The sequence below is a fragment of the Lepisosteus oculatus genome, chromosome 7 (assembly GCF_040954835.1).
Source record: "Lepisosteus oculatus isolate fLepOcu1 chromosome 7, fLepOcu1.hap2, whole genome shotgun sequence".
Taxonomy (NCBI): Eukaryota; Metazoa; Chordata; class Actinopteri; order Semionotiformes; family Lepisosteidae; genus Lepisosteus; species Lepisosteus oculatus.
Window position 1 is genome coordinate 50,213,398 of NC_090702.1, and position 26,685 is coordinate 50,240,082.

The following is a 26,685-nucleotide window of genomic DNA, read 5'->3' on the forward strand; positions in this document are numbered from 1 at the left end:
CAGGACACGAGCTATGGTGCTGCTGAAACCCCGCCGCTTTTGTTGTAAAATAAAGAATGTAGAACACAGGTAGCAGTCTGTTAGACTCGTAAGATGAAACTATTCATTATGAATAAACTATTGAATTATGAAAATTAGTTTTAAAAGGCGCAGCAAAGTGTTCAAGATCAAATAATACAGGGAGCAGCATTTGGCACGAAATTAATTTAGTCTTTTTATAACTTGTTTGTTAATTAATACCAGGCAACAAGCACAATATCCCCTTAGAGGTGTAACAGATCTGATCCTCAGTGGAACTTGTAAAAAGGGTGGACAAAGATTTATTTTTTATTTTTAATATCAGATTTCTTACTACTCACAGAAAAGGTGGCACAATTTTTAGACTAAGATCATCTGTCACTGATTTATCCCTTGTTACAATACAGCCCTTTCAGGAATACAAATACAATCTAAAGTTCATTTTGTTTAATAAAATATCAATGTTTACCTCAATGTTTAGACACAGTAATGATGTAACAACCAATTATTTATTCAGTAATACACAGATAAAAAGTGGTTGGTAGGAGTACAAATAGTCGAGATTTCGTACTCGCATCCATTATATCACACATGACAAATACAGTGCGGTGCTGATTATAAAAGAAGTCTCTCTCTCCCTTTCTCACACGCTAGCAAAAGCGATATCACGTGTTTGAGTCAACTCTTCAAGCGGCTTGACAAACTAAACAAGGGCTTTAACTGTTTCAATTCTCCGTGGAGCTGTTAAACCTGGGGAGACTGACGTCAAAGATTAGAGAACGTGAAAAAATGTGCGGATTAAAGCTAAAATGAAAGCATCGGATCTAACAGGATCTCTCGAGAAACTATTACCTATAAGACCTCGATAGGCACTTGCCTATTGTAAAATCAGCCTTTCCACCTTTCTTCATCATTTCCTCCTGTGCAGTGATTAAGGAGTTCGGCTCGCCTGCTCTCAATACATGTCGCAGTGATCAACAACTAGTCTGTTTCCAACTTCGTAGATCGCACAGATCGCATCACAGCCCAAGAAAATACTAAACGCTTTTTTTTCCAAGACGGGTTATAGGTAAGTAACTAAACTGATATAAAAAGGGAATTAGATATGAATCCTATAGAGAAGATTTAGCAAATCGATTCCTTAGATGTTTTAAGCGACCGGTTTTAGGAGTTACGACACTTACACTTACTGTGTTACTCTCACAACTACTGTATCTGCAACAAACTTTACAATTGTAAAAACGTTAGGTTACCGAAAACGCGTACTGCAGAAGAGGAACAACTCGTTGTAGCTGGGCTGGTGACCTACATTCATATTTGTCCTTCTGTTCAGTTAGAATTAATTTTCTTAATTAACCATTAACGTCCATAAAAGCTGTAAAAATGGAGAATAATAACTTTGGCATTTTAATTGGCTATTATCTAATACAAGCCATATGCGCTGCGGCAATTGTATTTCAACCTTCAGTAATTGCTTTAGAGAAAATTAATAGCGAATTTTGTCATTTCCTTTTATCAATTTAAACCGCTGTTCGTTTTTTTCCTATTTTCCTCCTCAAATTTTTGCACATTTGCCGATCAGTGTAAAACTTATTTTTCATGAAGTGGCTTAAGCTTTGTCACCATTTTAGGTCTAACCCTGCAATATACTGTACAGTAGATGCACACATGACTCAACATTAATATACAGTATATAATGTCATAAACCTAATCCACGATTTTAGGTAATTACTTTTACCGGGGTGAAGAGCTACCTGTTTAGATTTGTTCAGAACCAAGACACAAGTGCAAAGAGAATATTCATTGGAGTAATTAGGCTAAGTGCATGGGGACAAGGATAAATTCATTTATGTTGTCATGGCTTCTGCCTCTGCAAGCGGACTTATCAACAGAAACCTACAAGTGAGCTGCTGCAACCGTGCAGCTTCGTACGCATGGGTTAATAGACAGCAATAAGGGAAGCCTGCGTTTGCTTTTTTTTAATTAATTTACTGTTAAAGACACTGTGTCCTTGTTATCACTGAGAAAGAAGTACTATATTTTGGCAGTCACATTATAGCTATAATTTTATTTGTTCCTAGTACCCAGAAAGATATTTTGAGATAATTTATTCTTGGAAAAGGCGACACCATGCCAATTTAAGAAAATCCCATTTAAAACTTTCGGGTTTGTAATATTTAATCACCTTTTTTGTCTTTTTTTTTAAACGGTTTAAAAATTAGGTCACAGTAATGTAAATGTTGCCTAGTCATAACAGACATTAATATTTAATAAGCAATGGTCTAGTTTTGAATAAAGTTTAATTTACATACTTTATAATACGTTTACAGAATATGTCAGTGCAACAAACCACTTTTATTATCTGGTTTTAGTGGAATGATTACTTGCCCAAAATGGAAGAATATGCAGAAACTATTATGTTTTCCTGGATGCAGTGCCACAATGTTTTGTCCACGTGGAAAGAACATGTTACCTGCCCTCTTCCCTATCAAGAGCAGCAGGAAGGACTACCTAGCCAAGAATTACTGTCCTCATTTTTGCTTGCCTAGTATGACAACGCTGGTTTAATTCTCACTAGGTGTCTGTTTTCTGACATGGTTAAAGGGAAAAGTGGGATCTGGCAGCTATTCATTCATGTTTAATGCATTAAACCACATTAATGGTGTGGTGAGCACAAGGACATAGATAGACATTTGTGGAATTGCAGAAGTGTTGTTATTCCATCACAGTATGTACTCTGGAGTTCAGTAGTCTTAGTGTACAGTGGCTTGTTTGAGTAAAAGAAACAAACATACATTTGTTTTGTGTGTGTACGTGCTATTGCAATAGTTTGAATTAATACACCTGAAAAGTCACCTGTTAAAACTCTTCCTGTTCCTTTGCATCTTGGGAAGTGTGGTCAGGTATGTGAATTGAACACGTGCACTGGATCTGGTGAGGGTGTCTTAGACTTTCGAGAGCTTCAACTTTAGGTCATGCCCTAATTTGACCAGAGACTGGAAAACTCTCTTGTGATTGTATAATATGGGAAATATCCAAGCATTGCCATTATTTCATATAGAACATATTCTGTGGGACATAGTACCTGCTAGCACTTTTTTTATAAATGCCGAGAAATAATTTTGTAGTAGGTTTGACTTTATACTAACTAGTACAGTTTTAATTCTATATGTTGATATAAGTATTTGGATGCACTTAATGTAGTATTTTATCTGCTCGCCCTTTTGTATTTACATCTTTTTCGTGTTGTGAAACCCGTTTTGGGTTTTGTAGTTGACCTTAGTTTCTATTTTGCAGCAGGACCCTTCAAGTCAATCTACAACATTGTGGTAAGATTCACTATAAGAAACAACTGAGATAATCGATCCATGACCCAATGTCTTGTCTTCCTCTTTTTGTAAAAGTTCCTTAGTAGATTTCATAAAATAATTAAGTCGTTATTCTGCATAAATCCCTTCCAATAAGACTCTCAGAATTGCACAACATTAAGCTAGAGAGAGTAAAGTTTCTTGATGCTCATTGATTCTTTTGTAATACAAAGGCTGCCAGTGTCGAGGCAGAAAGATCAACTCATACCATCACACAGCCTTCACTGGGCAGGAGATGCCTCTTTTCAGTTTTGTTTCTCTTTTTCTCCAGATGTATTCTGGGTAAAAACGAGTTTTAATCTGACCATAAAAATTAGTTTCCAAAGGCTTCTTCAAGTGATCTGCAGAGAGTTCTTTTTGTAAGCCCCTCCCATAGTAAAGTTTTGAAGTGTACAGGAAAAGGAAAAGACCTCAGATAATTTAGATAAGGAATTAATTTAAAATAATGTGATACATTTTCATGATTTTTTTTCCACTGTGTTTTAGGTTGATCTTCTGTTTTTTCTCCTTCATTTAGTTACCCCTTTACAGTTTTTCTTAATGCGTTCATCACATACTGTTTTAAAAAAAGTACTTTTTTTTCCACCTGTGACCTCCATGTGTACAGTTGTGCATAGGAATACACCCTGATATGTCGGAACATTATTTTGAACACAGTAAATGAAATAAATGGCTTTTTGACTGCAGAAAGAGTTATACTGAGTGACGGGGGCTGTATCTCCAGATCCTCTTTTGTCCGTTCACTTCCAGGCCTTACTGGAAATGGTTCTGGACAGTGACCATCTGGAGAAAAATGAAGAACTAAAGTACCACAGCGAGAGAGAGGTGGTGGTAGTGGGAAACTCAACTATTACAAGTGTAAACTGCGTAATGTACGTGACTGCAGTGTATAATACTTCCACTCCCCGTGTTATATGAGGGTTTAGTTCTTCAAGTTTTTAATGTAGACCAAATTCTATGTACTATAAGTCATAAGCAACCCTTTCTTAGCCATTGTATGAAAACATAGAGACTTTCCTTTCATGATTTTGCAGCGATCCACCCTTAGGTGCAAGTACCGAAGGAGGGACAGGTGAGCAGAATTGAAAACTCACCAGCGTTTATTGTTCGTTAAAGCTTAACTGGTGTATGTGCTAATCATAGATGAGATACAGTAGTGAGCAGGAGAGAGACTGTAACAGCAGCTACCAGTCCATGAAGTTAAGATAGAAAGGGGAGAGGGAGAGAGAAATGAAATAACAATTAACGAAAACATTTTTGAAACCCTCTATTTCAAATAAACACCAACTACAGCAAACTGTATGTTTAAAAAGATACAGCAAATAAATTGGAATTACCATTTAACAAATGTATAAAATATGTTCATGGGTAGATAAGTCCATGAGTACTTAAACTTGTGAAATGGGGCCCAGGGAGCTCAGAAAGGGTGAGTTCTGGTGGAATCATAAAAGCCCAAGGCTATGCTAGTAATAAACTTAACACATCCTTTTTAGACATTCTTAACGCTTAGTGCGAGAATCATGAGAAACATGCCTAGAGAAGGAGGATGGGGATGTTTATAACTTTTAGAAAAAAAGCAGGAGAGAAGGGAAAGTGTGGTAGAACTATTGTGTATTTCTAAAAATCTGCAATCTAGAGAATTGAGGCAAGAGATTAAAGGCAATATAAAATCTATATAGTCATCCCTTGTTATATGAGCTATAAGCTAATTTGCTCCTTAAAAACTGCTTGTAAGGTGAAAGCTCGTTAATAGAAATTAAATTCCCATGACTTCCTGTGTTATAATCTCAGAATTGGTTCCAGAACTCAGAAATGTTCGCTCAGACACCCAAACATCACCTTAATACAGCACAGAACTCTACCAAAGTATGAAAACAATTACATTCTTGGTTAATTATTCTAGTAACATACTTAGTTATTAGCAGATGCATTAACAATTGGAAGGAAAACAATAACACTGAAGCTCATTTACGGTACAGTACAGTAATTACATTGTCACAGTCATTAGCAAATGCATAAACATGCATGTGAGAAAATATGTGAGAAAAATAATCTCAGCAATTGCTTTATGAGAGTACAGCTCGTAAAGGTGAAACTTTGCTCTTTAAATGAGAAAAAAAAACAGGTTGATTTTGTATAAACAAAAACGTGTAGTGGATGTTCATATATCAATGGATAGCTGTATATCTTTAAAAAAGTAAATATTTTAAGGACTTAACAATAGGTGTGTGCTATAGATCACCAAAAGCAGACACATACATGTTGGTATTAATGAGATCAGGTAGGAATATAGCAAAGGTGACAGCCTAATATTAGGAGACTTCAATTGTCCTCATATAAATTGGGGTAATGTCATGAGGAATACAAAATCTGAAATGAATTCATCTTAAATGGTTGATGATTGTTTCTGAACTCTGAAGGCACTTTCTGAGGTAGATGTCCTTATTGATTAGGTCTTTTATAGCAGACATTACTGAATTGAGTGAATCTAGGTGGTAAAATAATTGGGGAATTGTGATTGTAAGTTTTAACATACTTTAAGCTCTGAAGGTTGTGTATAAAATTAGGGTTTAATACTTAAGAGAAGCATACTATGAAGGAATTAACTTGTCAAGGGTTAACTAGAAACATATGGATGAAGAGTCAATAGAAGATTGGTTGTTGTTCAAAAACATACTGCCATAGGCTCAAAACAAAACTGTCCTTAAAACAGATAAGCCTGTTTTATAAAAATACTTTAAAAAAAATCAGGTCTGAGGCCTGATGGTATTTATCCACTTAAGGAAATAAGGAATGTTATTTATAGATCCTTACTAGAAAAGTTCAGTCCTGTAGGGATGTACCCATAGATCGAAGAATTACAAATGTATCACCAGTTGAACAAATTATAGATCATTCAGTTTTACTTCTTTTTAAAAAAAAGTTCTGGTTCTGAGAAGTACACAGCGGTCTGATTACTATACTATAGTAATTTAGTAATCTGCTATATAGGAACAGCTTCCTGAAAGTGCAAGGTAGACCAGTAAGAGACCAAGTGAGCTGTAAAACATTGAAAAGCGTGTTTGGATTGTAATCTCTTATCACGGTAAGCAGCATAGCTACCCAAACATTTTCTCATCAAATGTTTCCTGTTTAGGAATCATAGATAGAAAAGTCTTAAAAAACTATATTTTGTCTATATTATCAATATGCCTGTATGACCTTTATTTTCCAGAATATATTGTTGCTAGTTGCACTAAGCCTAACACCTCACTGGGTTAGAGAAATGGCAAAACCAGTTTATCAGTTTCAAGACCTTTTTGTGATTCAAATAGATTGGGATTAGATAAGGCAGCAGAATTGTTCAGTTACAGGCATGGCAGGCTTCAATGTCTGTAGATGTTTACTCTTAATCACTTAATTGAACTAATTATTGACTATTTTAACATGGTGCCTATAAGTAGCATCGATACCCAGTGCTCTATATAATATACAGTAAAATCCAGGTTACTGTTTGCTTTTTGTACACTATTCCTGCACTGGAATCTAAAGGCAGTGTTCACATTACCATGTCCACATATCTACACATGTACACAAAAAGAGGTCTGTTAGCTTGCCTGTCTCCTGCTGATGTCACACTACATTAAAAGCAAAAATGTTAAGTTTTAAAATAATGCTTAAAAATAGATGTTGTGCTTGTTTACCACCATTTTAGATACTGCTACTCAATATTTTTTTCCTCAAAAGTAAGAGCCTAACACTACAATAAATGAAATTGTAAATAATGATGTGTAAATGTTTGCCATTAATATCAAACTTTGTATTTTTTAAGATTCCAATCTATTCAGTTCGTTTTTATATCGCGCCTTTCACAACAAGGTTGCCCCAAGGCGCTTAACAATGCAAGTGACCATACATGTGAATACAGAACAGAAAAGACCAGAAGACAATGGAGGAGAGGGACCAAAACCTCCAGGGGTCCAAGGTCAACTGGCTGCCAAACCCCTTTGGGCGTGTTAACATTATACAATTAAAAAAAAGGAAATAAATTAAGATAAGATCTTTATTGGCCAAATACAATTTCTTGTATCAGGAATTTGTCTTTCCACATACCCCAACTTCCTCTCCATGAGACACACAGACAGGGAGAGAAGCTGGGGGTCAGAGCGCAGGGTCAGCCATTTATACGGTGCCCCTGGGATGAAGGGCCTTGCTCAGGGGCCCAGCGGAGTAGGATTCCTCTGCTGGCCGCAGGATACGTGCCAGCAACCTTCCAGCCACAGGCACAGATCCTGAGCCACAGCGCCACCGCACCACCCCTTGAATGAGGGTATTAATCCATCCATCATGTATTCTGTACAGTATGTCAGTACTCCATGCAGATCTCTATAGACCAGCAAAATCCTCCTAAACAGAAAAGTTATATCCACGGTGTCCCTCGTTATATCCATGGTGTTATATCCACGGTGTCCCTCTTGGATCCATGGCAGTAATGCGCCATCCAACTCAGATGGTGCCCAGCCCAGGCACCATCCAGACATGTGGGGAGGAGAATAGGAGAGTTTGGTCAGAACAGATGTATCTACCTGGTGGGCCAACCTAGAGACACACAATGGCATGTACAACAACACCAGCAGCCATGGTTGCAGCAGGCTTTAATGTAAGGTGTGGGTAGGCTAGGCTGAAGTCTTCAGTCTGGATTTAAATAATGAGATTGACTCATCATCCTGAATATGGGGTGGGAGACTGTTCCATAAACTAGGGGCCCTGTAACTAAAAGCTTTACCACCAACTTTTTAAAAAATTAATGCGTGGAATATGAAGAAGACCTGCATTCTGTGATCTAAGCGGGCGACTTGGATGATATACATTAATAGGTTCAATTAGATAGGTGCCTGACCTCTGAGAGCCTTGTAAGTAGAAGGATTTTGAAATCTGCCCTGTACCTGATAGGAAGCCAATGAAGAGAGCGAAGTATGGGGGTTATATGGTCGTACTTTCTGCTCCTAGTAACAATTCTAGCTGCTGCATTCTGAATGTGCTGTAAGGTGTTGAAAGAGTGATGGGTGCTCCCTGATAGTAGGGGATTGCAGTAGTCTAACCTGCTGTATACTAGAGCATGTATTAATTTCTCTGTATTGAGTGGAGAGAAGCTGCCTTAGTTGTGCAATTTTCTTAACTCTAGGAAGCATGTTTTCGATACTGTTTTAACATGAGTTAAAGGAGAGCTTTGTATCTAATATGATGCCTAGGTTACGTGTTGAGTCTTTGAGGCAATTTTTTTAATTCTCTGAGTTAAGTGCTGAAGTTATAGTAGTCCTGTCAGTATTGTTGCCTCCAAACAACAGAACCTTGGTTTTATCCGACTCGAGTAACAAATGGTTTTCACACATTCAAGTCTTTACTTCATTAGTGCAATTAACTAAAGTGATAATAGACGAATTATCGTTAGGTCTAAACGAAATGTATATGTGAGTTTCATCAGCATATGAAAGTTAATATTACTGTATTATTCAACTATTTGCATATAAAGAGACCTGCTTCCCGGTGTAAGAATCCAATGGGGCAGTGTTTTTTAAAATAGTAATCCATTACAGTTACAACTTACTTATATAATAAGTTGGGAGAAGTGCCTTTAAGAGGTGATCTATTGCTATACCTAGTATCTACTTTATACACATATTATATAGATCACTGAAACTCACTACAGTTCACCTACTGTAAGTGTACAGGATATCCCAAATTTACAGAAGTTAATTTTGTGAATAGCAGACAAGGACTGTAATGCAATTCACTCAGAGGTGTATCAGGTGAAACTGAATAAATCCACTTGTAGCCTTTGAATCTTACATGAGATTTAGCCTGGGACACTATATAAGATCTTTGAAGTTGCATTGCAGGTGACTTCGGTAGCCAAGCCACTCTCTGCCAAGAATACAAGGGTCCCTGTATAAACAAAAGACAAATGTTTTGTGCAGAAAGTTTTCACTGCATCACAAACTTCAAAGTGTCTATGAAAATCTCTGCATCGTCGCAACAACAGTCCCAGTGCGATTTTTCATAATTAACCAATTTTGCACATCCTTCTTATATAAGAGTTATGTTGTAATTGGGAATACTAACTTTTGAAAGTATAATGTTCCATTCCCTTTTTAGATTCATGAGTTAATGTAAGGCTTGTGGGTTCTACTTTTCAGTTCAACACAGCTGATTTTTATAGTACCTAAATGAAGTAATTATATGCTTAGCTGATCATTACATTAACAATATTATAATGAAACCAAGAGTTTCATTGGCTTTTAAGAACAAATATGTTTCACAGTATGAACCAGAGGTAAACCAGCATAGTGTGTGGAATCATTGAGAAATTAATCATTGAGACCACAATTAAAGGCATATGTAAGTCAATGTTAGTTCTTCAAACACGTAACAACCACTGGTATCAGATTTCGATGGGCTGGTTCTGTAGTTGCTGAAGACCTGGAATAGGTTTTAGTGGTTGTATAGGCCAGTAAATCATAAATTGGTTTAGGTAAGTCATTAAAGCTTTAAGTAAAATGAAAATCAGGAGACCATGTGACTTTCTTTTACCGGACATGAGTAATTTTACTGGCCAGACAGTTTTGGAAAGTCTCAATGAAATCAGCATGCACTATACAAAAAAATTAGCCCTGTCATAGGAAGTATTTAAAAAGGATTTGCTGATTTGTCAAAATAGTAGAGCAACATTTTCTCATCAAATGTTTCCTATTTAGGAATCATAGATGGGAAATTTGTTATACAACTGCATTTTGTCTATTTGATTAATTTGCCCATATGACCTTTATTTTCTAGTTGCACTAGCCCTAACATATCAGTGAGTTGGAGAAATGGCATGACCAGCTTATCAGTTTCATTACATACATTTTTTGTGATTCAAAATGATTGGGTTTAGATAAGGCAGCAGTATTGTCCAGTTGCAAGCATGGCAGGCTTCAAAGTCTGTAGGTGTTTACTCTTAACCACTTAATTGAACTAATTATTGACTTAACTGGACCAATTTAACACAGTTCTCCGATGCTTTAAGGGCTGCATCTACTATATAATTAAAACCTGTAACACCCGCTGGACTTCAGCCCTTAATAGCATTGTGTCCCATTTTCTTCTTTTTAAACAAGACATTCATTCTCAAGTTGTCTTTCTGGGGCTATTGTATATAACATTAGAGCTGTTTACATCTATTCCATACACATTTTATGCTTTGTTCTTTATCACTGTTGTTTGAGCTCTTTGTTGAAACTATCCAATTTATAATATTAGGACTCTATGCAAAACATATTTGGTAAAGGTGTTCAAGAGATGTTTATAACGAGGGTTCCCAGGCTTGGTCCTTGAGGAACGCTGCCTCTATTGGTATTTTTCTCCCACTAAATTCTTTATCACAAGCTAATTTCACTTTTCTATCTGGGTTATATTTGTAACTTTGCTTCTACTAGCTTTCAGTACGTCCAGTTAAATTTGTAATTGGCATCAGTCCTGTACCAATTCCTTAATTTCAATCCTTCCCTAACTCAGGAGTGCTGCCTAATTTGTAACCAACGTGACTTGAGAGGGTGATCGTGCCATTTCCACGTGTCAGTCAGCCCTCAAGGGACGTTGAAGAGACACTGTGTAAAGGTCTTTATGCTGCAGTTGTTGAAAACCGAGTAACCTTGAAACAGGATGTTTTTGACACTCAAGACAGACTGAAGAAACAAGTCTAAACTAGGAAGCAGATAATAAGTTAGCATGAGAGATTCAAAGCTCAGCTGGAATGAAAACCAGCAGACACAGAGGTCCTCCAGGACCAGGATTGAGAACCAGAGGTTTACTGTAAAATTTGGTCAAGGTCGGTGAGAGTGAAACATGTGTATCTTATTATTTCATACACTTGGGATATGATGGCCTGAGTGTTGTACAGCTTGTCTGATTACAGACAATTTGATATGCATTTTGTCTTCTAGAAACTGTTGCCAAAATAAGGTAGTCTAAGGATGTCACAGCAGCCTTACTTAACATTTTGCCATCTCTTTTAGCTTTAGTTAAATATTATTTTATCCTATAGAAATAATTATTGAGAAATCCTGTGTGTAGTATCAAAATAAATAAAATGATTATTGGAATTACTGCTCTCACAGATCCTATTTAAACTGGAAAGATGTTCAGTTATCTGCAATGGCTATTAAGTTCTACTGGTTCAGAGAAAGCACCAAAAAAACTCTCATTGAGTTCCACATACCTATTAGATAATTATATTAAAGTCCATCTCAATGTGTTGCAAACAAATGTGTTTAAAATTGGAAATAAGAATGTTTCAGGCTTTGATTATCTCCTTTTAGGATTGCATGCATCAATGCCAAGAAACTTCAGCATGGATACTTCCCCGAAAGAAAATGGTATCATTCCTTGGAAGATGGAACCACTGTCAAAGGAGAGGCACTTGCCAGAGAATGGATTATCATCTTTAAATAGCAAGCACTCTTGTGTTTCAACCATGAAGGTATTGTGTCATATAACACCTCACATGTGCCATTATTACAAAAATGGTTCCACCATCATTAAGAGTTACACCAGTTTCTATATCAAAGAGATTAATATTTCAGTACAAGAGAAAACAGGCATACTGCACTCCTGGCTAACACAAAATGTAGTAACAGTATTACCAAAGTTCCTGGAAGGTTGTGATTTAGCTGTGACGGACCAATGTTTTTATCACGTTTTTTACAATTGTAGAGGGAGGATACATTCATTCAGTCATAACGTTGTAGCCATACTACTGACACACTCCATAGATATTTATGTTTTGTGCATCTCTTCAGGAGGTGATACCAGAAAATGATATTTACAATGTGTTCATTTAGGAAGAAGTTAGTTTGCAGTAACTTGTGCGTTGTGTGTATGTGTGGAAATGTGCTTTGGAATGTTTTATACACATTTTAAGATCATGTGAGATTGTTACAAAATCCCAAGATGACAAGTGAACATTGCAGCAGTAGTGGGTTAAAAAATTGTACAATCCTAATAATGATTTGTATATATCCTAAACACACCTTCATTACAAATGAACATGTAGTCTGTTTCATTTTTTGGTACACTGTTATCTAACCTATAGGTTGTTCTTTATTGTTGTGGATTAACAAGCGCTTTTAAAGGTACTATATACAAATAAGTTTATTATTATTACTACATAATAATAATACAAATATTAGAGCTTTAGGTGTCTTTAAAGATGTAATATGTTTAGTATTGCATTCCGCCATTTTAAAAGGATATCTTGTGTGTTACTGGTAAACCAAAAAACATCCAAAAACCTGCTTTTTATTTTGGGTGACCTCTAAAAGCGTGCATTAAAATTTGCGTTACTTGCTCCTGTGATTATTAGAGAATATAACAGTAGCTGTAATTTTTACGTTATTGATTGATATGACTGAGAATCATGTAAATGTTTCTTTTTATAGCCCACCTGTATACAGTAGGTGTGTTCTATGTTCTGGTGGATAATAGGGGTACTGGGGACATGACATTGCCAAAATCTGAAACTCTTAGATAATTATAACACATTATTAGTAGTGTTTCGTTGCTGTCTATGCAATGTATTCCTATTATCCCTTTTTTGAGTACAGTATAGGGGTGGCAGTTTTTACCCCCGCACTATCAAACTGTTAAATTCCCAGCCTCTCTCACTCTCACCTCACCTCTCACCTATGATCTGAACCTCACAGTGCCTTCTTCTTTTCTTTCTTACCAAAAACCCAAACACACATTGAAAATCTACCTCTACCATACATGTCAAAAGCTCTCTCCCCATCATTTCTATCCCTTTATTTTATTCTGTTGATGCATATTTTTGCACATAACCTGTTACCTTTTTGTTGTTTTGCACACTGCCTGTTGTCCCTGTCTTTCTTTTGCTACACAATTGTATTGTTGTTGTTGTTTTATTTTTTTTTCTCTTTGTACTACTTATGTCTGAGAGCTAGCTAAATAGCATTTCCTTATACCATATACCATGTATATGAGTGTAATGACAATAAACTTGAACTTGAATCTCAGTTCTTTTAAGGTCAAGTATTTATTCTAGATTTTTATTCCATCTTGTGTTATCAATAAAATGATTAAACTAATTTTCTTGCACATACTCTAGCATGATCTTTTACAGCTGATTCCACAACAAATTCATGTAATAAGAGCCAAAGTTATAAATAATTGTCAGAAAATTAAAAAATACAAAAATACCTTGGAACATTTCATTAACTAACTGAATCGCCAATATAACTGAACACTCGTGTGGAACAACAACAGAAGACAGATTGCCTTCTAACACTCTTGAAAGTACTACTATGTTTTTTTTTCTGTTTGCTTTTTCCCAGTCTTCTACTGTAACCTTCCATATAATTTATTTGTCTCTTACTCCACCCATTTTCTGCTGCAGCCTGATTATTTGTGAACTTATAGCTTGACAAGAGTTCATCCAAACATGGAACGGATATGGCACGTATGGGTCATAGGTACTGTATGCCTGTGGTACCAGGAAGTTCTTACTTCAGTGTCTCCCATTTCTGATCCTGTAATCAATGGCCTCGCTGTGAAAGATGTTGTTTTCCATTAACCTAAAGGTAACTGGTAAGGCCAATGTGGAATCTGCACATATTCAGGTCAGATGAGCAAATGTTGTCCTGGGATATAGGAGGTTGTGTACTATGTCATCCGTTCATGGAGAGATCTCTTCAATATTCTGTCTTTACTTCCCGATTCTGATATCTTTGATTTTCAAAGTACGAGGCTCCTTCCCATATGTTCATCGGGTTTGGTCAAGAGCTCCCAGGAGTTGATATTGCCGGGACTTAATAGGGATCTGTAATGGGTCCATTAGTGAGGATTACTGTTTGCATATCATCGTGAAGCGGATGAAGGATGCTGACATTTTGAGTATTATATCCATACTTCAGAAAGATCTTCCTGAGCACCTCAGGATTTTAAGAGTCGGAGGCCACGTAAAAAAATACACCATAGAGAGGTTGGTGCTGCTCTCAACATTTACTTTAATTGAAAGGAAAACTCGTGCTTCTAGAGGGTCTGAAACCACACCAAGATTTTATTCTTCAGCAATTAGAATGATATGGTTTAAGAGTATTTTTATGATTATCTTGCCCACAATAGAGAGCAGAGAGATTTCTCTGTATTTTCAACGGTTTGATTGGTCCCTTTTCTTGAAGACTGTTGCAATCAGAGCATCCTCAAAGTCGTTTACAGTATATGATGAATGTGTGGTTTTCTAGTGTAAGCCCTTTCCACATGTAAAGTCTTTCTACCTTGTTGTTCATTTGAGTGGTAGCTTTCATTACCTACTTAAGGGCTTGTAAAGTTCTAAGCATATGTCTTATGTGGATGTGGATGGAACTGAATCAACATTCAGTTGTTGACATTGAAGTTTTGATCCTGATCAGAAAAAAGCATTCGTCAAACTGTCCCTTATGTTATAGGGATCATGCATTGAAGGACTTGCGTAAGTGATGTGATGGCATCCTTCTCTGCAACCTAGAGAGGACCCAGTCTTGTGGTACAGTGCAATTCTCTGCCTAGAGAGGGAGCTGTGTGACTTCGGGACCACTAGTAACTGTGACTGAAACCTGCCAGGCTTGTGTAAAATTCTGCTGTGGTGGCGGCCTTGTTTTTTGACTTGGTGGAGTTAGGCTGTCTAGGGAATGGCGCTGTGTATACTAAGAGTCCACAATTTAATCCTGGGGGGGGCAGGAAGAGTTGCACTTGTCACACAACATACTGTACAGTACCTAGAATGGAGTGTAATATCCCTTCCTTCTTTAGGGTTCAAAATGGCTGGTCCTTGAGTATGTACACCAAAAACTGATATTATGGCAGTATATAAACCATGGATATCATTTATGTCAGCAAGGTGTTGAATCTTCTTTGCCTTGTCTGTTCACCTGCTGTTCTTTCTATCACAACCTCTTTTGAACCTCTGCTTTTCAATGCTGTTACAGAAGCTGGTGAGATCTTTAGGGTTACTCTACCTTACATACAGTACAACTTAGAGTTGTGAACACTTTTCTTATGTTCTTCATTGAGATTTCAGACCTTTACACCCTAGTATACTCTTGAAAAAGGTTCTCTTTTGGTTGAATCCTTCAGTGCTATGTTGTTGATTTTCAGTGGACATTGCTTCATCTCCAGGCAATGTTTGGGAGATGCTTTGACACAACAGTGAGTTCCTGTCATTGCACTGAGGATGTGAATGTCTTTGTGATTCCGGACATGTGCAATGACCGAGTCATTCAGGTGCCAGTGTTAGGACTGTGAATGTTGCCAATTACATGGATACCAGTAAGATTGGAGATTTCATTCTGATTTCGTTGTCTGTTAGATTAGTCATTAAGATGTTCCTGGAGGTTCTTTCACCTGTTCTGTCATTGAGGACTTTGTTTCTGGAATACTACTAGACTCTACATACATATTGCCCAGGTTCCATAGTGAAGATGAGGGGGTGGGTGGACATTGGAGTGACTCATCCTTTTAACACGTCACCAGCTATGCATCCCTACACAGCGGGCTCAGTGATGATTGGAAGCAAGGCACACCTCTTACTAATAGCACCGTAAATCCTACCTGGCAGGTAGTAGGGGTCACCATTAGCTAAAAGGGCCCTGCCAAACTTGGCCAATTGTGAGTGCTTGGGGAATCTCAGTTGCTGTTGACATGTGATGTGACCCAGGTTTAAGCCCACGATGCCTGGATCTTAATGCTCAACCAATGTATACATACTATGTATGCTCTCAGTGACCAGTGACTCTCAAGGGACCATGACTGGACCATGGCAGAAGCAAAGCAAACACATAGGCATATAGCAAGAAGTGGTATGTTTAATCCAGGCATGTTATTCTTACTTAAAATGTTGCATTTGGTTTTGGTCACCATACCACAAAAAGGTTATTATAGCCTAAGTAAGAGTTCAAAGAAGAGTAAAAAAAAATGATTTCCTGGTATCAGGACACTGTCTTATACAGGAAGTTTAAGGGAACAAAATCAATATTTCACACTCTGAAGTGAAATCTTAGTTTCCTAATAAGCAAACAAACATGCAAAAAGGACCAAATGGTCTTTCTTTTCAGTTCATTCTATTTTTTCGTGGACCAAATCAAGACACGTCGGCAAGATATTGCATTTATAGATAGTGTTGAAATATTGTCCTTACAGTAACTGTTGTTTGACAAGTTTAATCCAGTGAAAGCTTCAGGATGTGGAAAAACATTTCCTAGATGAACATTTTAAAGAACTACCCTTTGCTTGGATAATTCTGCTAAATCCAGAGAACAAAAACACAACACAGAATACACATTACTGCTATTTAAATGAAGTACAGCTAATACAATTTCAATTTATTGACATACAGAGAGAATAACCACGTGCTCTTTTATGTATTTGTAAGAAACAACTGGGATGCATGTGATGTAATTCTGATTAGTTTACTTCACCCTTTATAAATCTAATTATCTGATTTAAACATTAGTGGATTTAAATCATGTTCATTGGTGTTTTACAGTACATTATTGAGTTATTACCATAAATATTTATTTTTTATTGTATCTTGTCAAATGTACAACACTGTTACCTTTGATATTAGTGCTGTTTTCTTCCATTAGTAATTGGTTTATCATTGTATACAAGTTTTTTGCATTAATACTTTTGTTTTTGTGTTCAATGGTTGTTACATGTACAGTATATACTATATAGATGACCTTTGCGATTTAATGGATACTCAACATTTCACCCTATTAGTTCATTAAATTGAGGCAAATACTGTATTAAGAAATTGAAAGCAGCTTTTATTGAGGCGCCCCTGCCAGGATGAGAATGCAAACGTGTCGGCTGTATCAGACCGTGACACAATTGTTTTGGTAAGGTTTGGAAAATATGAATCAAAGGCAACAGGTAGAACCCTTCTGGATCGTTACCTCGTTGTGGTGAAGGGGCTTGCGTATCTCAGTGAAGCTACAAGCTATACTGAGAAGGGCTGCCCAAGATGGGAAGGTCACGGCAGAGAGATTAGACTAAATACGGTCCACTGGAGAAGGTATTTAGCCAAGAAAACATTATGGACAAAAGCAACTAGAGATGTGTCAAAATGACACTGGAAGATGAGCCCCTTGGGTCTGAAGGTGTCCAGTATACTACTGGAGAAGAACAGAGTACAAGCATGAGTTGCGATAGAGGTTATTATGCGGGTAGATTAAAGCCGAGAGGACATCCAACTGCTGAGGTGCTTGGAGATGAAAGGAAACTCCGATATGGTAAAGAGCTGTACACCACTGGAACTTGGAACATAAGAACTACGAACCAAGGCAAACGTGACATTCTGGGAATTAGTGAACTAAGATGGACTGGAATGGGTCACTTCACATCAGACAATCATCAAACAAGCTCATACAATGCTTCTCATTGACTGCATATCCAAATCTACTCTTTCCTACAAAAAGGCTTCACAAATGAAGGCTCCATAGCTGAAATGTTGTGTTTCTTTTGTTTTTCGCTCAGCATGGAATAAATCTCTACCTCTTCTATTGCAGCCTATGCATGCTGATGTAGCTACCTACTTTGATTTCTTCAAGTCTGCATTATACAACTTCTCATTCATTCCATGTTACATGCACATTCTGTATGGATCTTGCGAAACTACAGCCAAGTCGAGTGCATCAGAATCTGCAGGGCAGTTGTGGGAATTTTTCAGGGGGGATGTGATAGAGCTGATCTTCATGATCATTACTGCTATTTTCCCAGCCAAAAGAGTTGAAGCCAAATTATTAAGTATTATATCCTTTTATTTTCATTGGTTGTTTCATCATTAGGATTTGACCAAAGTAATGAAATTAAAGTTTTTGTCTGGCCATCTCACTCTCCATCCAATTTAATGTTTTAGGTTCAATCTCAAAAGGTAATTCCCGAACAATAACCATAGGGTTTGAAGAACAAAGGCCAAAAATACCTTCATAAGTGCCAGTGCTGTAATGTTATAATTTTTTGCAAGACACTTTACCCAATCCATAACTAATTTTGTTATACAATGTTTGTCTCTGTTTTTTGGGGGGATATTAATAAATAAAATTATTTACCAATAATTCTAACTTGTATTACATAAAGGGTTATAGAACTCAATGAGAGTAATTGGAACACAAATGTGAGGATCATCTATATGGAAATAGGATCCTAGGAGATTGCATGGATTTAGAAAAGACAGATCTTGGTAAATAACAACATAAATGGACACACACAGTGCATGCAATATGTAGAATTTCAGAATGCTATTGACTGAGCGTCTCATAAAAGATTAATTCTCAAAGTGCAAGCTGTAGGCATGTGTTTGGATTGTGAAATGGCCGATGGTTAAAAAACAAAGGGTACAGATAAAAATTAAGGGTTGGTATAATTAGTACAGTACCACAGGGGTCTGAATTATAATCAGTGTTCTTCCCAAGTCTTCCTTTTTTTCTTCCTAATTTATTTCAGATTTGGATTCTGGTATAGACGGTAAATTAGTGACGTTTGCAGACGATCCCTAAATAAGAGTATTAGCTAAAACTGTAGATGAAGCAAAGGAAGTTCAAAAACATTTTTATAGATCTCAGGACTGGGCAAACCCTGGCAGATAACATTTAAGGTAGACGAGTGCAGAGTATTACATGCAGGTAGCTGTAACAGATCCCCCTTAAATGCCAGCGCAGCATGGGAACCTGCACATACAACTGCCCCTTTTTTATGGGAGCTTTAAGCAGTGGACAGACCAACCATTGTTTCCTACCCAACCCTAATTCTAGTATGTTTAAATGCCTGCCTTACTCCTACTTCAGAAGGTGGTATATAACTGCAGCTCAGACAGTCCTGTTTAGGCCAGTCTGCTCTTACCACCTTCTTTTTAGTGGCAGGCTGTCACGGCAACAACCGAGGTTGCTGCTTGAGGGATCCTTTTGTTTATCTTTTACTATAGCATTTAAAGACTGTCTGTTTCAGACCAAATTGTATGATTCAAAACCTTTCAATCACCACGAGTAATCTCACCATGAGATTAAAAAACGTACCGTCTGTAAAACAACGAGAGTCTTTATATCGATTTCCTACAGCTGCTGTCAGTTCCTTAATAACCTTACGAAAACGGAGGTGTTTTCTGTCTTTAAAGTGTCTCAGTGCAACCTGTCATGTCTCAGTTCCATGTATACACCCTGGTTGGGGCTGTTTTGTTACAGTAGCAAAGCCAAAGACCAGACCATAGCTATAAAATGGGACATTTTAATCATAAACAAGTCATCTATGAAAAAGAATGAGGTGTTGACGCACTATTTTCATCATCTCTAGGCAAAGTTGGGAAACATCAGAAAAGGTAAAAAGTAGATTAGATCATACAGGGAAAAGCATGAAATTTAAATCAAGAGATATCATGTTAAATTAAAATTAAGTAAGAATCCATTTAGAATACTGTGTACCACATTACAGAAAATGTTGCTCTAGAAACATTCCAGACAAGTCCAGCCAGATACCGTCCAGAGCTTAAAAACAGCCTTTTTAGTCCTTGAGATTTGAAAAGCATTGAGAATATTCAACAGTATCAAGAGTGAATAATGAATGTGAGGACACAAGTGTGAAAGTGCATTCAAAACTGAGAATAGGCATTTTGTTTTACACAAGGGGTAATGGGGGTCTAGAACGAGCTACCATGCCATGGTGTTAAAGCTACTTTTTTCAAGAAATGGCTGGATAAGATTGTACTGATATCATACTGTAGTGTGTGTATATACAGTTTATATTACCATTAACCTAAGTAGTATGACCAAACAACCAATAACCAAATAACCTAATAATAGGTTATAATTCCCAATTGCTGTATGAAAACTTTCTAATGCTCTTATGTACTAGCAGGAACGTGGAGCAAATTGCTTTGAAAGTCACCCTATAAATGTATACAGAATATAAAAGCATGGTACTATTAATATACTCGAGTCTTTGGAACAACAGAAAGGCCAATACTTGACATCAATATGTAAACGTTCAACCAAATGCAACTGGATTAAAACAAGATTTTAAAAATGAAAAAAGTGTGTATGAGAGAGTAGTTGTTTATTCAACGTATCTTAAATGAAATATTTCTACAACCTATGTCCGTAGTGGGTGTGTTTTAGGCTCTTAACTGAGATCGATAATCCTCTTACGTTTTACACAGTATGGCTCTTTTATTTTCTGCACAACAAGCATTCTTGCTATTTTTCAGTGTTGAGACTGAAACAGTGTGAAGTAACAATGATTAAGAAGCAGTGAGAACATATGATTTTCACATTCTGTTTGAAAATGTCATGAATGAATAAATGAGTGAATTAATGAATTTATTAACTCGTAATTTATATTATATGCACTAATAGACATTATAATTGCATTAAATGGGTATTGGAAGCAATTGGATCCAAAAAGTGATCGTTAAAGCTGTGATTTTATTTTAGATTTAATCTCATGAATCCTTTTTAAGTATCCTGATCACATTTCTTGATGTGCTGCATTTACACCCAGTGTGTCATTCAACATCCACAAAATTCATTGAAAACAAAATTATGTAGTGGCAGTGAAATAAATCTGGCAATATTACTCCTGAAGTTAGAATAAAACATCTATGATTCATCAAGGTATAAATAGCATAATATCTCAAAGTTAGAAATTTTAAAAGTTAGCATAGTAATTTTGAAAACCTGTTGCTTCGGTCCAAAATTAGCTTAACATAAATATTTCAAAACTTAAAGAAGTTGATAAAGAAAAACAGGCTTTACCCAAATAGTTAAACACTCGTACATGATTATTTTTAAACTATGAAGTAAATAAATATATACATACCCATCCCAGCTTAACACTGAATTGCCCTAGGGAGTTGTACAATTATTTTTACATTTCGAAGACATACTAGATTCAAATCTATATATTTGAATATATTCTATAGTATGGGGACAAAATTGTACACAATACCCTTAATGAGGCCTCACTACTGTGTTGTTTAATATAAACAATTTTAACATATCCTTCCTTGATTTAAATTCTACCGTTTTAACTATACTGTACAGTATATCCTAACATTTTGTTTGCCTTTTAATGACATCCTCACATTGTCCAAAACAGTGGTTCTCAAAGTTCTATGGTCCATGGACCACTTACACAGATGTGGTGGACCACCTATGCCTACATCCACTTCTTACTCTGTAAAACTCATCACCTATTAATGTACTAAAAATAACTAATATTGAATTACATTTTATTAAAAGTACTAATGTTTTTTAAAAAGCGGCATGTTTTGCAAATGTTTTTATTACTTGAATAGTTAATGTGAAGAATGGAGCTGCTTTTTTGTTTCACTTCTATTCTGAATCTTCTTCCCACTTGTTCCGTCACTATTGTTGCTATATTTGCGTTTCAGAGTCCCAGATTTGAGACAGTGATCCATAATAACCCTTCCGCTTTGACTGCTTCTTTAAACTACACTAGGAACTTACAAACTCAAAGCAAGATATTCAAAAGTAAGAACAAAACGGTACAAACAATAATAAGTGCAATGGTCCAACCACACTCACATATCAAAACTTAAACATTTTAGATCAGGTTGGGCAGGTGCGGTTTGATCTATGTTTAAAAGCAAAATATTGCACAAAACTGATCATTTGTATCTTAAATTAAAGTGGTTTTAAGGTTTAAAACTGATGTTTTACTATATTTAAGCCCCGATTGGTTGTATCCAAAGGCATTGCGGAAGAAAACGTAAGCAAACAGACAACAGCGTATTACAAAGAAAAACAAAATGGCACCCTCATTAGAGCAGATCAGGACACAACTCCAGAACAGTGAGATAAAAAATAAAGAAGAGAGGGGGACAAAAGAGCCAGGTGGGAGACATTTGGCGAGCTAGTCAGCACAACAGAAGAAAAAAGCACAGGTTACTTTATCTGCATCGATTGTGACGAACTTTCCAAAAGACTAGTCACAAGACTAGGCTACTTTAGTCTGTTTAAAACAAGGAATCTCGATATGCTGTTTCAATAAATGTTGATCAAATGAATGTTTGAATATTGTTTGGTGTAATTTCTAATGGAGCAGGTCCAGACCGGCTTCGGGACAGTACTTTTATCATTTTAAATCGGGTCGGGCAGGTGTGGGTAAAAAAAAGCCGACCCATGCATCACTAACGACTAGACTGCTGCGCGGCGGCAGGGACGTCGCCACCAAACCGACTGTCTCGTTTTCAATGTGTGACATAATTTCATTTGTGGTGCATAAAACTAAAACACTGAACCGATAGGCGCTGATGGGGAGAATGAAGAGGCGAGGTGGTCCGCCATAACTCAAGCTTAATTAAAACACAAAGGTAACAGAAGGGTACAGCCAAAGAGAATGAATGGAAACTTTACCCTTTTGGCAGACCCTCAAGCTAGGCTGGTGCTCGCCCCATTACTGACGCACACAGTCCCCTTAACGGCTGGTGAAACCCTGATACCTACTGTAGAACCAACACACAAGTCCCTCCTGCCACTATTTACAGCTTGGAGTTCTTAACAGTGCTCCTAGGGGGAGCCCTTTCATAGCAGACACTACAATATTCTTTCCTCTGACTTAAACAGCATAGACTTGCTTTAAGAAAGATGATTAGGTCAGCCCCCGGGCCACCTGGCGCATGCTCCCAGACCACTGGTGGTCCGCGGACCACACTTTGAGAACTGCTGGTCTAGAAGATGTCAAGAATAGGTCAATATAAACACCTAAGTCTTTTTTCATAAGGAGAGTCTCCCACATCAAAGTTTCCCCATTTTGTATTTACATGTGATGTCCTTACTATTTGCATGCAAAACCCTGCGCTTCTCCAAATTAAGCATCACCTGCCAGTTGTGTTGTTTCCAGTCTTGAAAGTTTGCTAATCCTCCTAATTAGGTATCGTCTGCAATCGTGAGTAGTTTGCCGACTATTCCAGAATCTACAGTAGATCATTGGCATAAATTAAGAAGAGCAGTGCTCCTAGTACGTATTCCTGAGGCACTCCAGTATAAACATTATACTAATAAACAGTAATAGCCGCATATCTGCCTCATATCTCCACCACGACAGGTTGAGTTTATTTTGTGTTTGGCCTCGCGCTCCCTGTTCTTCCAGACTGGATCCCGTTAGATAGGGAAAACCCAGTCTGGATACCGCTGTACCAAGCAGTTCTTTTTCCCCAGGTTGGACCCCCGTTAAATAGGGACAGTCCAGCCTGGACACTGCTGTGCGAAACGGCACATTTTTCTTCTTCTTCCTTTGTTTTCCCCTCTTTTTCGGTTTTGGTGCTGGGAAAAGTGGAAAGGCCAGTACCTAGGCAAATCAGAGCATGATGGTTCATTCTAATCCAATTGGATCAAAGCAAGGTTTTAAACAAAAACATGGAAAAAAAGTTCTTAAGAAAGGATTGTTCATTCAAGTAATACGTTTTGGACCTATGTCCATGGTGGGTGTGTTTTAGGCTATTAACACTCTGGCCAATAATCCTCTTACATTCCACACAGTATGGCTCTTTTATTTTCTGCACAACTGGAATTCCTGCTATTTTTCAGTGGTGAGACTCAGTGTGAAGTAATAATGAGAGTTTCTGATTTTCAGGTTCTGTTTGAAACTGTGTCCCTTAGAACATGCAATTATTTTCTCCTCTCTCTCATATTTTGATACGCAGTTCTCTCCATATGAGTTTCATGCCTTCACTGAAACGGCAACAAAAAACAATCTGCAAAATTTACAGACTGGTTAATGTCTTGCTTAAAAAGTTCTCAAACAGTTATACTGGAATCTTAATAGTTGTGCACAGAGCAAAGTCATATTTGTAATAAATAAATGAAGACTATAAAACATGAGGGTCACATTTATTCATATTACTGCAATTATATTTTATATAATTCCTCCTTTGGCAGGGATTACATTGTTGAGTCACTCCTGATCTGTGCTATGAGGTTCTGGTGCTTATGAGAGAGAGATTTTGACCAAGTAGTTCAAGTAGGTAGCTGCGTCAGCATGCGTAGGCTGCAAAGGAACAAGTAAAGGTTTATTCCATGCTGAAAAGAAAAGAAACTCAGCATTTTGGCTTTGGAGCCAAAGTCAGACTTGCTCTTGATACTTCAGCTTGTTTGGTTTCCATTTCTGAACCCCCTTCTTCAGCTTGAACCACAAATGGTTGATAGGATTGGATATAGCCAGTAATGTTCTTCAAAGAGATCATTAGTATGGCTTAGCTGCAACAGAATGCTGTGTTATCTACATTACTAATTGTGTTGCTCGGCTCTCATGTGAAAATTATCTTCAGCTCCAGGGATACAGCCTCCAGAGGCATCTGTATAATTCCAGAGTATTCCATTGCGCTCTCTAAGAGAAGAATGTGAAGATTTCTTTTTGTTGAATATTTTTTATTGAAATACTTAGAGGTAGAGGTATGGATAGTGCTTGTGCTTCCTCGACTTCAGTTATTTCTGTTAAGTTTGACATTGCTCTGTGAAATGCTAATGTGTTACTATTATAGTATCATTTTTTTAGTATTTATAACTAAGAGACTATTCATTTATTCTTTAACTTGGTTTGTTATATGTCTTCTTTCTGTTTAATCAGGGACATGAATAAATCTGGAAGGCATCGTATATATATATTTAAATGGACACACAAATGCACATTAATATCCAGCATTCCTTGCACATGAAAAATGTTACTGAAATTAAGAAGTGAAGAATCAATACAAACTTATGGGGAAAATGTGTTGACTAACTCGAAAGGAATTCAACAAAGAATGTCTTAATCCTTTCATTTTATTTTAGTGTAAGCTGTTCTCATGAAAATATCACCTGTTTTTGGCAATAACATTCTCTGGGTGGTCAACTTTAGCTGTGTAATTGTAATGTGTTATTGAAACCTAATATCCCAGAGCTTATCCTTGCTGATTACTGTGGCCTCCTTCATTTGTTTCGGTTCTCTCAGCCTTCTTCTACACTATTTCAATGGGGTTATAGTCAGGGGACAGGTTTAATAGTTGCATTAATTTTAAGACTGTTTTTCTTCCTTGGAAATGTATAATCAATATAGCAGGTTATTTAGGGTAATTATAATATTGAAAAACAGATCATTCATTTAAAACTCGCATCCCTTAGGCTTTTGTAGCTTTTGTTTTAGATGGTCCTCCTGTTTAGTTGTTTAGTTCTAATCATTGTTTCATAATCCTATAAATAATAGGCATCAGATTTATCTGTCTAAACAATTTACAGGTAGATGGCTACTGCCCCTGACCTGAGCACCTGTGGGGACATCATATATTAATCATCAGTTAAAATCATCTCTTTTTTTACCTACTGGTGGTTAGAGAAGGGTCAAGCCTGCAAAAACAGGTTTTACTTGCTACCCTACATTGATCAAAAGATGACACCACACAGTTGTGTGTACAGGGCTACAATAAACAGGTGTCCCTTATGAGGTGGGGAAATCTGTTCACCAATGCAAAATCATTGCATGTATAGGCTCGCAAATGAAAATGTTAATATGTCAAAAATGCTGAAAATTATTTATTGTATCCTGTCTTTTACAGTAGGTCTTCCCACTTTAGTGCCAAGGACAAACTTGCTAGACCATGTAATTATTATAGATTGTGATGTCTGAAATTGATTCACTCCTGTGAAAAGTTGTCAGGTAAGGGATTAGTAATGCAAAGCGCAGAGTTGTCTTTGTTCTCTTCATATCCTGTCTCTTAAGTCTGGGTGTTGGCATTTTACTTTTGTTTTGTTCCCGTCATTTCAAAACTACTACCATCTTGGTTTTACAAGTTCTGACACAAATCAGAAATGAGCTGTTGAAAAGATATTATCTGTCTCATACACTAAATATGAATACAGAAACTTCAAAAAAGCTGAAACAAACCTTCACAGTCACGCTAAATTGGCAACTGGTAGTTGTTTAACAGGTCTCACTAGAATTTACTTTCTTGCCATATTGCATAATTTCTGTAATTAAATAGAAATGGGTTCAAAGTTGCACAGGAAAGAAAGACCGATATGTGAATTATACATATATTTCTTAAAGGTACGGTGCCTAACATGATTTTAATTAATCGTGCCTTACAGTACATGGACCTGCAGTCATTTACAGTAAAATGTATTTTAGAAACACAACTTCTTCTTTGGTAATGAACAGAAGTCTCACAGAGAGATCTGAAGAGAGCATTCAGGAAACTCACTATAGTTTTCATATTATAATCAGGTTCCTTGCTAAAGAA

General features: G+C 36.9%; 1 protein-coding gene across 2 annotated transcripts in view; it reads left to right on the top strand.

Annotated features, from left to right (window-relative positions):
* Positions 1-683: 683 nt before the first annotated feature.
* slco1c1 (solute carrier organic anion transporter family, member 1C1) overlaps positions 684-26,685 on the top strand; it is a 54,436-nt gene continuing 28,434 nt past the window's right edge. For both annotated transcript variants that reach the window (XM_006633167.3, XM_015352154.2), the window contains exons 1-2: positions 684-1,087; positions 11,723-11,883. In XM_006633167.3, coding sequence (XP_006633230.3) covers positions 11,737-11,883 — 147 coding nt within the window. In that variant the 5' untranslated portion in view covers positions 684-1,087; positions 11,723-11,736. The remainder of the gene's footprint in view (positions 1,088-11,722; positions 11,884-26,685) is intronic.